The 15,143-nt window shown below is 37.6% G+C and overlaps 1 protein-coding gene across 2 annotated transcripts in view; it reads left to right on the top strand.

Moving 5' to 3' along the window:
* Positions 1-13,917, top strand: part of AMACR (alpha-methylacyl-CoA racemase) — a 55,762-nt gene extending 41,845 nt beyond the window's left edge. The window contains exon 6 of one of the 2 annotated variants that reach the window (XR_005210924.1): positions 13,169-13,307. Coding sequence is in view for 1 of the 2 variants with exons in the window: in XM_037799030.1 (XP_037654958.1) it covers positions 13,169-13,578 (410 nt within the window). In the remaining variant the exon portion in view is untranslated. Of the gene's footprint in view, positions 1-13,168 lie in introns of both variants that reach the window. The other variant, XM_037799030.1, reaches the window with a different exon arrangement.
* The last annotated feature ends 1,226 nt before the right edge of the window (positions 13,918-15,143 follow it).

The raw sequence follows: 15,143 nt of genomic DNA, 5'->3' as shown, positions 1-15,143 counted from the left end.
CAGAAAGGGACTGCAGTGATGCAGCTGTCCACTTTTGGGTGACATCTGCATATCGTTCAGAACCATCTGTAAACCAGTCCCAAGTTTTCTCTTTCTCAGTCAGTTGATTGTAAGAGGCTGTAGCTGTGGGCTGAGAAGGAAAAGGTAATGTGGCAGGAGTGGGGACTATGGGCATTTGGGCCACTTCCTCATGTAACTTACTTGTGCTTTCAGGATCCACTGGATACCTATCTTGTGTATACTGCTTTGTTTCTGTATTTCTTAGATAACTTAAAATCCAACTCAGGTTAAACTCAGATGACTTTCCTTTGCTATTGTATTATTGTTCCCACGTAAAGGTAAAGAACAATTAGTGATAAAACTCTTGGTATATTTAGATATACTCTTGGTATATTGTATTTCCAAAAGACTTATTTCCATTGAGTTGCCATATGCTACATGAAAATTCTCTTAATGCCAATCTCAGAAAATTGATGGCCATGGTACTAGATCACGTGTTTTTAGGAGCAGAATTAGCAGATTTGGAAATGGCCTTGAAGGTGCTGATTATTTGCAGTTGGTGAATAGAAACACTATACTTCTCTAAAGCATATTAAAATAATTGAGGGTACAATTAATTTTGTAAGACAATCCACTGTCATCCTACAGGATCCTTCTGTTTTCTGCACAGGCCAAACAGAGTTGAATGGGGATGAGGTGAGAATCACCACCCCTACATCCTTCAAGTCCTTGCATGTCCAGGCACTACTCTGCAATCCCTCCTGGAATCCGGTTTTGCTTTTGATATACTATTTTGCTAGGTAGGGGCAATTCTAGTGACTTCCACTTGGCCTTTCCCTACTATAATGACCCAAACTCCATGTCAGAGAACCAATGTGGGGATTCTGTCAGTTGCTGAGTATGTCTATTCCAATTATGCATTCTGGAATTGGGGAAATAGCCATATAATGGGTCTGAGAACCCACTGGAGCCACTGTGAGATGGACTTGAGTTAAACTCCATTGATCACCCGACCTCCATAAGCCCCAACTCTGACTGGTGGACCACAGTGATGTTGTTGCTACTGTTTTTAGTAAAAGAGATTAGGTTTTGTTCTCTGTCATCTATACTCTTGCCCATTGGTCTTGCATTTTCTGGACGCTTAGTTAGGGTTAGAGGCATCATCTTTGGCCGTTAATGACAATGAACTCAATTACCCAAATCCTTGATTTCTGCCTCATTGGAATCTGCTCTAAACCAGGGGTCCCCAAGCACTTTTAATTGTTGACCCCAATCATAAGAAAACTTTAGTCATGCCCCCCCATTGTGTATATTTAACTAAGAAACATACATTGCAGTAATTTTTTAAAATATGAATAGTTTTAATATTTTCTTCCAGTCCCCCAATAGATTGTCTTTCGTGAGCCCTTCTCACCTGTTTTGAAAGAGGAATTCTTATTACTACAATTGTGGTTGTGACTTTTAGACACTTTTGTCCATAAATATAATTATTTTTATCCTAACTTTAACCAAGCTGAATGAACCTTTTGAGACTATGGAAAATATTTTAATAGCATTAAGGAATTTATTTTAAAAGTCAAAAAATTGGAATTATTAAATTGGTTTAAGGCTACTACTAATACTATATGTAAAAAGAAAATGAAGTCACAGAAGTAGTGATTTTATAAAATGCTAACCCAGTGAATTCTCTTTTATCTGTAATATTTCCTAGCAAGTAAATGCAAGTGTATAAAGCATTTTTTATCCCACCATTTATGTTACCTTGAGATCTTTCCCATTGCAAAGCATTTCTCTGTACAGCTGCTAATGGCATATACTTTATATTCAAGCCTAAAGTTAACTAAGGATCTTGTAATTACAATTGGTGTATACTACAAAGAAATCAATGTTGATATTGAAAATTTGTCAGATCACGTTTAGAATTTTTACAGGTAGGATAAGTTAAATAACTAATTACGACTTGTAGCATAAGGATTAAAGATACCACTTATTTTAGTTTATGAACAGATACACATTTTTCTTTATTGCAATATGGTGATAATCACACATAAGGTGATGACGACTGTCCCATGCTGCGACTGGCATTTATCTTTCAAAGACCACCCTCTTGGGTAGAAGGACTAAAATTAAAGGAATATTTGGCCTTAAATTGATATTTTCTTGGCTCATTGGTATATACATTTGTTAGAAGGAAATGAAACCATTTACAGTTCTGTGTTACAAGATTCAACTCCAACCAGTCAAGGAAAAGCAGATGTTATCTTAAAGAAAGTAGGGAATGGTCCAGAACTTAAAGACAGGGCAGTATCCACGCTTCAGGAATGGCAAGAGTCAGAGACTTGAACATGGTCAGGATGCTCCCTCCATCTCTTATCTCTACTGCTTTCAGCAGCTTGACTTCTCCATGGGGCAGAAAAAAACATGGATCCCAAGTTATACAGTCTATCACAACAAAGAGACTAAGTTCCAGCCCTCTGATTCCTAGAATATCATCCCTGGAGAGAGGCTCATTGCTTCAGTATGTGAGTCAGGAGCACATCCTTAGAGCAATCATCTGCAGCCATGAAACAGAGTGATGTGGTACTAAAATATCAATTCTAACAGGACTTTCTATGTAACCTAGTCATACTCAAACTGTTGTCTAGGAATCCCTAGACCCTTTCAGGGAGTTCACAATGTTAAAATTATTTTCATAATAATACTAAGACATTATTTGCCTTTTTCACTCTTAATTTCTCAAGAGTGTACAGTAAACTTTTCCAGAGGCTCCATGATATATGGTATCACAACAGATTGAACACAAAAGCAGATGTAGGAACACTGCTGTCTTCTTATTAGGCCAGATGTTAAAGTGATTTAAAAATGTAAAACAATGCCACTCTTTGGTATGGTAATTTATTTTGAAAATATCGTTAATTTTTCATAAAATATATTATTTATGTCACTATGTGATAGGTTTGTTACTGTTATTTTCTAATAAATTAATAAATATTTAAAAATATATACACCAAGGACAAATGTTGATACAAGATATTAAAGTGTAACAGAAATTCCATTATGGAAATTAAAAGTGAAACTCCAGCTATAAATGAATTTCAATACTGAAATAAAATCTTCATTAAAAACTTCATATTTAAAGGTGGTTATTCTCACTGTGATGTTAAGAAGTCTGAAATTAGTAATAAATCACTCAAAAGTGTTTCCCTGAAAATTGCTTTTTTTAAAAAAATCTACTCACCACTATTTAACAAAAGAGCAAAAGAGGGAAAAAAGTGAAAAAGAATGCTTAAGAACAGTATTGTAATTCACCTAACAAAATTTCTCAAAAGTATAAAACTCTAAATTTCTTTTGATATTTATTTACATAATCTCAAGTAGTCATCCAACTGAAACCTATCAATGGGAAAGCAGTAATAAAAGCCTGAGATTGTTATTCATTTTACAAAATAAAAACATCTTGTAACACAGAACTGTAAATGGTTTCATTTCCTTCTAACAAATGTATATACCAATGAGCCAAGAAAATATCAATTTAAGGCCAAATATTCCTTTAATTTTAGTCCTTCTACCCAAGAGGGTGGTCTTTGAAAGATAAATGCCAGCCGCAGCATGGGACAGTCGTCATCACCTTATGTGTGATTATCACCATATTGCAATAAAGAAAAATGTGTATCTGTTCATAAACTAAAATAAGTGGTATCTTTAATCCTTATGCTACAAGTCGTAATTAGTTATTTAACTTATCCTACCTGTAAAAATTCTAAACGTGATCTGACAAATTTTCAATATCAACATTGATTTCTTTGTAGTATACACCAATTGTAATTACAAGATCCTTAGTTAACTTTAGGCTTGAATATAAAGTATATGCCATTAGCAGCTGTACAGAGAAATGCTTTGCAATGGGAAAGATCTCAAGGTAACATAAATGGTGGGATAAAAAATGCTTTATACACTTGCATTTACTTGCTAGGAAATATTACAGATAAAAGAGAATTCACTGGGTTAGCATTTTATAAAATCACTACTTCTGTGACTTCATTTTCTTTTTACATATAGTATTAGTAGTAGCCTTAAACCAATTTAATAATTCCAATTTTTTGACTTTTAAAATAAATTCCTTAATGCTATTAAAATATTTTCCATAGTCTCAAAAGGTTCATTCAGCTTGGTTAAAGTTAGGATAAAAATAATTATATTTATGGACAAAAGTGTCTAAAAGTCACAACCACAATTGTAGTAATAAGAATTCCTCTTTCAAAACAGGTGAGAAGGGCTCACGAAAGACAATCTATTGGGGGACTGGAAGAAAATATTAAAACTATTCATATTTTAAAAAATTACTGCAATGTATGTTTCTTAGTTAAATATACACAATGGGGGGGCATGACTAAAGTTTTCTTATGATTGGGGTCAACAATTAAAAGTGCTTGGGGACCCCTGGTTTAGAGCAGATTCCAATGAGGCAGAAATCAAGGATTTGGGTAATTGAGTTCATTGTCATTAACGGCCAAAGATGATGCCTCTAACCCTAACTAAGCGTCCAGAAAATGCAAGACCAATGGGCAAGAGTATAGATGACAGAGAACAAAACCTAATCTCTTTTACTAAAAACAGTAGCAACAACATCACTGTGGTCCACCAGTCAGAGTTGGGGCTTATGGAGGTCAGGTGATCAATGGAGTTTAACTCAAGTCCATCTCACAGTGGCTCCAGTGGGTTCTCAGACCCATTATATGGCTATTTCCCCAATTCCAGAATGCATAATTGGAATAGACATACTCAGCAACTGACAGAATCCCCACATTGGTTCTCTGACATGGAGTTTGGGCCATTATAGTAGGGAAGCCTCTCTCTCAGCTCCTGTGTGCTCTTCAAAATGTTGTTCTTCTGACATTTTGTCCTCTCTTAGCTTCTCCGGGGCAAAGTGTCAGCAAAAGTCTGCTTTCGTTGGCCATCTCCAAAATGTCTCTCTTGGCTGCAGCAGTGTCTTGGCCTGCGTGGCTCTTTTTAAAGTATTCCAGTAAATCAATCAAGACCTACCCTGAGTGGGCGGGGCCACACCTCCGTGGAAATAATCTGATCAAAGGTATTACCCACAGTTGGGTGGGTCACATTTCCATAGAAAAAACCTCGTGCAAAGATTCCAACCTAATCACTAATATGTCTGCCCCCACAAGATGGCATTAAAGAATGTAGCATTTTAGGGGACATAATACATACAAACTGGCACAGTTTTGAACCAGTAAGTCTTCCATCCTTTTCTGAGGCTCTGTGTTTGTTGGATATGCCCTCAGTGCTCTGGCAGGCACTTTACGACTCTTCCTTAGCCTTCACTTCCTGCTTGTGCAGGGGCTGTCAACCAGATCAAGAGATCAGAGCCTTTTCAGGCCTTTCCCAGGCAGGCATGCAACCCTGCATATGTGCATACGCTTCTAGATTCTCAGGAATATGTTGGAGCTTTTCAAAGCCTCCTGTGATCATCCCATTCCCCAGTTATTCCTTTTAGATTTTTTGGTCTGCCTCTTGTTAGTCCCAACAGGTAACACTGCCTCAAATAGCTGCTTTGTTAAACAGCTGTCACTGATTTTTTTTTGGACAAATACCCTGGGAATAGGATAGAGCAAACTCTGAGTCCAGAAACAGGGTACTTCCAGACAGGTCAAATAAAAACAGTTCTCTGAGGATGAGATTTTTTTTGAGGGGGAGGAGGCTTCAAATCCATTATGCCCCCTCTCATGGCTGTTAGGCTGCTGATTTTCACAGCTCTCACAGTTGAGAAGCTGTTTATTTTCTATTTTTTATTTTTTGAGGCTTACTGCAGGACTCAGGGGAGTGGGATGGGATGAATGCAAGTTAAAATACCACAAAGTTCACTGATTTTTGTGAGATTTGGTCATGTTTCATGAATAAATTCGCTTTCTCTTGTTGCATCTTTTAGTTAATTTCCACCATTCCAAAAAAGATGATTTTGATAATTTTTATCAGTGTTCTCATTGCTTTAATGGAGGAGCAGGTTTTTGGAGATCCTTATTCTACCATTCCTGTATTTAAGCATATGTGTTTGGAAAGTTCATTTCTACCAACTCACATGCCACTTCAATGAAAGAGCCTTTCTGAAAATACTGAAAATGAAACAAAACATTTTTATAGTGGTTTAATTGCTTTAGCCCCTCTGCTCCTGATCTTCTTCTCTTGAATTTTCTCCTTCCAAGTCTAAACTCTACACCTACCTGATATTTTACAGCCCTATCTCTTTGCATCCACACCCTTTTGTAGTATCCTTAACCAACCCTGTCCCTCCAAAATTCACCATGACTCTTCAGCTGATGAGTGATTCGTGCTTTAGGCAGACTCAGCATGTTAAATCAGCCTTTGCTTATCTACATAGCACATGCCAAAATGCCTCACCATTTTGTTTCTTTGATAATAGTTATTTAGAAAAATAGTAATTTTACTAATCACATATGGCTTATTTCTATCTCAGGCTAACCTGGACCACAACCCCCCACATCTATAATGATTTGTTGAGGTAGTATTAATTACACACCTCTTTTATTTCACCTTAAAATTCTGTGATTTTTTTTAGTCATTCTGTATGTCAAATAAAAGACAAATTTTAAGAGTTTAGAAGAGAGAGATTGTTTATCAAAAGGAGACAATTTGCAAATTGGGGAATGCTCTCTGTCAAGACAGAAGTGCTCTGTTTCTCCCTGAGAAAGAGGAAGCTTATATAGTAAATACAATGAGGTTGCACAAGAAAAAATACAGTTGTTTAAGCAAAAAAAGTAAGAAAAGCATGCCTTGTAAAGAGATGGAATACTAATTAACAAAACTTAATTTACCCCCAACAGAAGTTCTTGTGTCAGGGAAACCAAGATTCAGGTTTCAGAACATCCTAGCAGTTGTGCAGGGTCAGAGAGTCTCAGATAACTTTTCTCAGGTACAGGTTAGTTGGCCTTTGCTTTAGACATAGATGGACAAGTTGCCACCAGGCCCTTGCCAATTCATTTAACATGTAATTCAACTCCTCAGTGCCTGGACATAAATATACCAAGTTTCTAAATAAGATGCAAACTCTATTATGCTGTATTCCTGCTGCTTTCCAAAGTAAAGAAATATGAAAACTTGAAGAGAATTTTGTTTTAAAATTTCAAAATAATGTGTTTGTTAGGAAAAATTTAAACAATACAGAATTTATAATGCAAGTCATGAAAATTCTCCCTTGTTATTAAAATTTGGGAAAGTTTGGCATGTGGCTAGCCATCAAGAACTTTTCGTGTACAGACACACTTATTTATTGTATTATTTTAAAATTTTTTGTTTATTGAGATTATGCACATACCATACAATTATCCAAAGATCCAAAGTGTACAGTTGCCCCTGGTACCATCATAGAACTGTGCATCCATCACCACAATTAATTTTTTTTTCAATTTTTAGAACATTTTCATTACTCCAGAAAAGAAATACAGACAAAAAAAAGGAAACTCAAGTCCTCCCATACCCCTAACCACCCCCCCTCCATTGCTGACTCATAGTGTTGGTATAGTACCTTTGTTACTGTTGATGAAAGAACGTTAAAATACCACTAACTGTAATTAGTTTGCAGTAGGTATATTTTTCCCTATATGCCCCTCGATTATTTTTTAAGTTTCAGAATAGTATTTAATTTTCAGATATTTGTAGTCATCTTATTTGACATCACATAATAGTGGCCGTGTTATAAATTTTACAGATGAAGATATTGTTGCACTCTTTTCACCATACGTAGGTTGCAGAATAAATCTGAACACAGATCAATACTTCCCTTCTTCCTCTTTTGTATATTTACAAACATGCCTGCACATAACCCTTGCTATTCTAATTATTTTTATCTGAACCAAGGAACTAAATGCATTGAGAGAATTTTGTTTCGTTTATAGGAATTCTCACTGTAAACTATACAAGCTTAGGGATCAGAGAGTAAATAGATTTTTTTTTTTTCGCCCAACCCTCTATCTGAACTCAGAAGCTAAAATGATTCAGTATTTTCCATTAACTATGCAATAAATAGCAAATCTTGGGTCCACAATTAATGTTCTTTTGTTTCAGTGTATGAAATAGAAGTTAATAATTGCCACTTAAATTTAGTGGTTCAATGACTACAATAACAGATGTCTCTCCATATATAAATAGACATTTTCACCAACACTGCTCCTTATATGCCTTTGCTTTATATATCCCATGCCTATCTCCAGACAATGGCATCTAATCTACACCAACCAATAAAACATAATTGAGAATACACATTTTTCAATCCTCTCAAAAAAGTATGAGAGTATTCCTTTGGATTTTCAAAAGAAGTCTATATTTTCAGACTTAAATATAATAGTTTTTAATTATTCTTAGTCTAATTCCTGTTTTATCAATTGGGAAACTTAGAGTCATCTTAGAAGTTAAGTGAGATGACCACATTTACAATCAGCAAGTCAGAAAAGTGAGGCAAGTATCTTCCTCTTCTGACTTCTGGTGTTTCAGAAAGAATGCCATACCATAAACCTGAGTTATCCATTTGAAATAGAGTGAAAGAAATGGTAGCATGGAATAGGATGTGATACCTATTCCATGTTTTAGTATGTTTTCTCTTTCATAATGTCACCATTCTGCAATGTCTGTTCATTCCTCTCTGAAATATGGAATTAAAAATAATTTAATATAGGGTTATGTCTTATGATGACTGTGATGATAATAAAGCCAAATTTATATTCAACAGTCACTATATGGCTTAAAAAATGCATCTTCATCTAATATTACGGAACCTTGCTCCATATCTCTCTCTCCTTTCTTTGTTTCTTTGTCGGTAGGGCTCCTTTTAGTATCTCAAGTAGGGTAGGTCTTTTATTAGCAAAATCTCTCAGCATTTGTTTGTGAAAAATTTAAGCTCTCTCTCAAATTTGATGGAGAGCTTTCCTGGATAAAGAATTCTTGGTTGGAAAATTTTCTCTCTCAGAATTTTAAATATGTCTTGCCACTGCCTTCTCACCTCCATGGTGGCTGCTGAGTAGTCACTACTTAGTCTTATGTTTTTTCCTTTGTATGTGGTGAATTGCTTTTCTCTTGCTGCTTTCAGAACTTGCTCCTTCTCTTCAGTATTTGACAGTCTGATCAGAATATGTCTTGGAGTGGGTTTATTTGGATTTATTCTATTTGGAGTTTGCTGGGCATTTATGCTTTGTGTATTTATGTCGTGTAGAAGGTTTGGGAAATTTTCCCCAACAATTTCTTTGAATACTCTTTCTAGACCTTTACCCTTCTCTTCCCCTTCTGGGACACCAATGGGTCTTATATTTGGATGTTTTATTTTATCTATCATATCCCTGAGGTCCATTTCAATTTTTCCCCCATTCTTTCTTTTGTTCTTTCATTTTCCATTTTGTCATACTCCAGGTCGCTGATTTGTTGTTCAGCTTCCTCTAGTCTTGTACGATGAGTATCCAGAATCTTTTTAATTTGGTTGACAGTTTCTTTATTTCCATAAGATCATCTGTTTTTTTTATTTACTCTTGCAATTTTGTCTTTATACTCTTCTAGGCTCTTCTTCACGTCTTTTATATCCTGTGCCATGCTCTTCTTCATGTCCTTTATATCCTGTGCCATGGTCTCATTGTTTGTCTTTAGTTCTTTGATTAATTGCTTCAAGTACTGCATCTCCTCTGATCTTTTGATTTGGGTGTTTGGTTTTGGGTTATCCATATCGTCTGGTTTTTCATATGCTTTAAGATTTTCTGTTGTTTTTGGCCTCTTGGTATTTGCTTAACTTGATAGGGTTCTTTTAGGATACGTATGCTAATTCAAAGACTTCTCTTTAATTTGTCAGATCTACAGTTTGGTGGCGTGCACTTTCTCTAACCAGCAGGTGGCATCTGCGAGCCACCTGTTCGCCTCAAGCCAGTTCTCCCCAACTTTGTCTTTGTGGTGTGTGGGGGTCTGATTCTTGTGGGGTCCAGTTGGTGCACCAGTTTTGCGTGTGTAGTTGGTACTGTCCACCCTGAATGTTGGGTGTGTGTCTGAGCAGTTAGGGAGCGAAGGCGGCTTTAATAATCAAACTTCCCAGGTGTTCCTGGAGATGTAAGGCTGTTGCAAGAGTCTAAACTTTATTTCGGTCTCGCCACAGATTGTCTCTGCCGCTGACCCACAAGTCCTTGGTATTGGCTTAGGGTCCCTGGGATTTCCGAGTGGGTCACTCTTCCAAGCCGTGCTCTTCTAGGGCCTCTGCTGAGGGAAGGCTGTGCTACGTCACAAGTGCTCGCCGTCCCTCAAGGGAAGCTCTAGGCTGCCGGGCCATGTAGGGGCATTCCCAGCCTGCTGAAAGGATGGCTGAATGGGGCATGTTAATTTCCCCCTTTTCGCACCACTCTGCCTTCCTAGCTCCAGGACAGTTAGCTGCGGTGCACAAGAGGTTATTAACCATGCCAGGTATTGTGGCGTGCACGCGTGTTGCTGGAAACACTTCCCGTCGCACTGGGTTTTTTGGCAGGAGCATTCCCAGCCCACTGGGAAGATGGCTGTAAGGGGCGTTGGTTTTTTTTCCCCTTTTGGCTAACCTCTGCCTTCCTCGCTCCTAGACAATTAGAAGCAGGTGCACAAAAGGCTGTCGTCCACGCCAGGTATTGAGGCATACTCACAGGTTGTGGAGACGCCGCTCCTGCTGCCTTTCCCTGTGCGGTTCTCGCTGCCGTATCCACAGCCACTTTTGGGTTTTTAAAAAGAACTAGTCCGACTCCAAACGCCAACCCAAGGTTTCCCCACACCTCAGCAGGCTTACTCACTCGTTTCAGAATGCAGCCTCCCGGTTTCACCAAGTGCACAGTCCCTGTGGATTTAGCAGACCTTGTCCAGCTGATACATCACTGGAACTGGTGTTCTGTTGTGACTTTCTGGCTTTTATCTAGTATTTTTCATGGAGGTGTTTTTTTGCCCTGTCTCTCCTAACCGCCATCTTCCGGAAGTCCACCAAACACGCTTATTTTTTACATCAGTGGTTTTATAGTTTATAGCTATCTCTTTTTACTCAACAATATAGCAAAGACACCTTTTCATGTTAGTACAAAGTATATTTTGGTGGTCTGCTTATACTCAAATTTATCTAACTGTCTTTTCGAATTCATTTATATTTGTTCTGATTTTTCATTGTAATATTGCATACTTAGAGCATGAATTTTGGACTATGTGTCTAGCATTGTACTATAGGGTAGTAAAATTTATGACGTACTTAAAACATTAGATATTTTGTGTAGTTACAAGTATATTTGTGTATGTATATATATATTTGTGGCATACATGTGTGTAAGGTAATTAGAACTCAAAACATATTTTCCCAAGTTTTAAATGGTATACAAGTCACCAGGCTAGCCCCTAAAAGACTATTTTACTTAAAATAGCAGAAATTTAATACTGATTGTTCTATAGAAGCTAGCCACAATTTATAATTATCTATCTACAGGGAATTGGACTCTGAGTTCTATATTGGAATATTAAGAACCCAGGAAACAGCCCACCCTAAACCACAGGTGGTTTATTCTGTGGCCTGGGTCAGGGACTTGAGCAGGCTGGGAAGTTATGGGCTGAGGAAGGATGATGGGGAAATGGTAGAGCTGAGGTGTAAGAGTTTGGGATCAACTCCAGGGTCTTTTGATTCCTTGTACTTTTTCAGTTTCTCAACCATGATTTGTGTAATCTGAAGTCTAATGTTTGTTAGAGAGAGAACATATTGGCTGCAGTTTTAATGTTCGGATTCTGATCACATTCTGATAAAAGGCATGCCAACAATAGCTATGATCTATATCACCATTTCTGGATAACTGCTCATTTTGTGTGTCTTTCAATCACAGGGTTTGGGGCAATCAGGAAAGAGGAGGCAGATTGAAAGGCCTCTTCCTTTGTAGATTATGGTGACAAATCTGTAACTATGGCTCTATATCTTTCCTGGTATTTGAATGGAACAAAGAGCTACAGAGAAAAATTTACTTATATATTCCTTAGGTTGCCCTTTACAAAAATCCAGAACTATGTAAGTTTTTGTTTCCACATATCCCTTGATACCTTAAGAAGAGCTTGCAGTATCCACGGCCTTCCTAACTCTTTAGGGAGTTTTACATCTTTAGAGCAGTTTGTAATTATTGCACTTCACCAAGGTAGGAAAGAAAATGATGATTAGAAGTGATTAACATGGGCCAGACACAGAATATTGTGCATGAGGAGAAGGGCCTGACATTATCACTCTACTCTAACTAAATACACTCTTACATAAGCAAAGAAAAGTGACCCTACACCATTCCCCAGTCAGGTGTCCCATTTGGTAATTTAATCAGCAGTACAGTTAGGAGGGGTCCACAGGGGTAGGCTCAGGCAGGAAAGGACAGGAAAGGAAGCCCAGCTCTGCCACAGGTTGTGGGCCAGAGAAACCGTCCTCCCTGTTAAATCCCCTGGTGGCTGTTTGTATCCTCTCTGCCTTGAGTTGTGGACGGGCCCTCAAGGCCCTTCCAGGCTGGAGGGAGGAGTTGGCGCGCCCACTGCTGACTGGCTGATAACTTTCTGTCCTGTTTGCTACAGGTATGGTTTGCATGAGTCTTTGCCTACCAACAAGTCCTTTGTTCCTAATTAAAAGCAGTTTTGTAAGAGGTTTTTAAGTTAAATATCACTGTCCTCTTAGAGCTCTCTTATTTAACCAAAATAAAGAGAAATGAATATACTTTATAAAGGTAGAATTCCGAATTTAAGCATTTATCCTTAAGCTTCTTCCTTGAAAACTGAAATAGTCATGTGTAAAATTGTTTATATTTTATTTTTTGTAGGGTTTAGGCATATATCAAATATGGGGTGATTTTAATTCAATATGACAGAAGGAAGAAATCAATTTCTGGAAACTAGACCATTGAAAATAGACTACTGTGGTGAAATTAGATGTAAATAATAAAATTTTGGCCATAGAGAGTCTATCTGCACTCTCTAGCTTTTGGCTCCTACTTCAGACTGACCTTGAGTTTCTTCACTTGACCCATTTGAAAAACCCTTATGGAGTAAACATCTTATTTGGAACAGTGTGGCCAGCTCAAAACTCAGTTTTGTTGATTATAATCATTCTAGCCAAAACATAGTAATTTAAGAAATTGTGTTTTTCCCTCAGGACTTGGGCTGAATTCTCATGAACTTCCTGATCAGATGAGCATGACTGATTGGCCAGAAATGAAGAAGAAATTTGCAGATGCATTTGCAAAGAAGACAAAGGCAGAGTGGTGTCAGATCTTCGACGGCACAGATGCATGTGTGACTCCGGTTCTGACTTTTGAAGAGGCTGCCCACCATGATCATAACAGAGAACGGGGCTCATTTATCACCAATGGGGAGCTGGGCATGAGTCCCCGCCCTGCACCTCTGCTGTCAAGCACCCCAGCAATCCCTTCTTCCAAAAGAAATCCTTTCATAGGAGAACACACTGAAGAGATACTTAAAGAATTTGGGTTCAGCCAGGAAGAGATTGTTAAGCTTTATTCAGATAAAATTGTTGAGAGTAATAAACCAAAAGCTAATCTCTGACTTCCAGCCCCACACTTCAAGTGAGTTTGAATATTACATATACAGTATAGAATAATACCTAAGATTGTATGCATGGAAGTGTGAAAGAACACTATCACAGTGGGGCATCTCTCCTAATTAAGAAATAATTGAAGACTCTGATTATATAGTAATGATTGAATTTTGAAAATGGATAGCATCAGGGCTTTTGATTCAGGAATGATTTCTGACAGTTTTCATGCCTTCCAATTTATCTAATGGAATATATTTGTTGATACTAAAATACTTAAATGCATAATATATATTTTAAGTGAATTAATGTAATACATTTTATTAAATAAAGCTTTTATTTTTTACTAATGTTTTACTTGTGTTTATAAGTTTTGGAAAGCTCTCAAAGTTTTCAAAATAGTATTTAAATAGCATCTTGTGACATGTCATATATCCGGCTCTTCTGTTTATCAAAGCAAATGTCCTTTCAGTAGAAAATTCTGACCTTTTTATTTTGACAAGGAAATTATTCAGTCTGTGTCTGTGAATGAGGATTTTAAAAAATGCTCTTGAGGTTTCCTCCAGATGACTCCCACCTCTCATAGACTGCTCTTCTGTGTGCCTGATTCTTCTTTGTGGCCACCTGTTAGCATTACCCAAATATATCTCTTTTTGTCAGTAAATTGCACCATCATCCATTTGAAAGTTATTCTAAACTTCTCCTCCTCTCTTACCATCTTCTTCATCCATTCCCATCAGGTCTCTCTTCCCCCAGTAGGCCCACAGCTCACCCCTCACTTCATTCAGGCCACTGCCCAAATGTTACCTTATGGAGTCCTTTCCTGATCCCTGTCTAAAGTAGCAGCCGCCTCAACATTCACTATATATACCCTCATTCTGCTTTATTTTTCTTTGCATACATACTACTATTGACATATTTTTTTATTAACTACAGCCCAACCCCTCCTCCCTCTGCCAACACACACTAGAATGGAAACTTTATGAGGGAGTTTTAGGTTTTATTCAATGCTAAATCTCCCATTCCTGTAATAGTGCCTAGCTTGTAGGAGAAATTTAGTAAATATTTATTAAAGGAATGAATCTCAATAGCAAAGTGCTGTCAATTCCACTTGAACAGCTCTCATATCCATCACTTCCTTTGCCTAACTCCCATCACTGCTTTCATTCTGGCCTTTAATATCTTCCCTGGGCAACTTCTCAGCTTCCCTACCTGTCTTTTGACTTACAGTATCACTCCTTTTCCTGTTTTTCCACTGTGACCTCTATCCATAATCTTTTTGACACCAAGCTGGTCTTTTCAGTCTTGTACAATTCTTCAGTGGTATTCCATCCACCTAGAGAATAAAACATAAACTCATTTACATAGCATATCAATCCTTTATTTCTAATGATACTTCTATGTAGCTGTTCAATCCCACCCCACCCCATCCCTTCCCTGTTCCTCAGCCTCCCCAGCACTTTATATTGGACTGCCTGAAGTTCCATATACTGCATCATTTTCTGGGACTAACAATACTCCTGGCCCCTCTGCTCCAGCTGTTGACTTAGCAACTCAGACTTGGCTCAAACAGAGC

Source organism: Choloepus didactylus, chromosome 11, assembly GCF_015220235.1.
Source record: "Choloepus didactylus isolate mChoDid1 chromosome 11, mChoDid1.pri, whole genome shotgun sequence".
Classification (NCBI taxonomy): Eukaryota; Metazoa; Chordata; class Mammalia; order Pilosa; family Megalonychidae; genus Choloepus; species Choloepus didactylus.
This window is presented reverse-complemented; position numbering and strand designations above follow the sequence as displayed.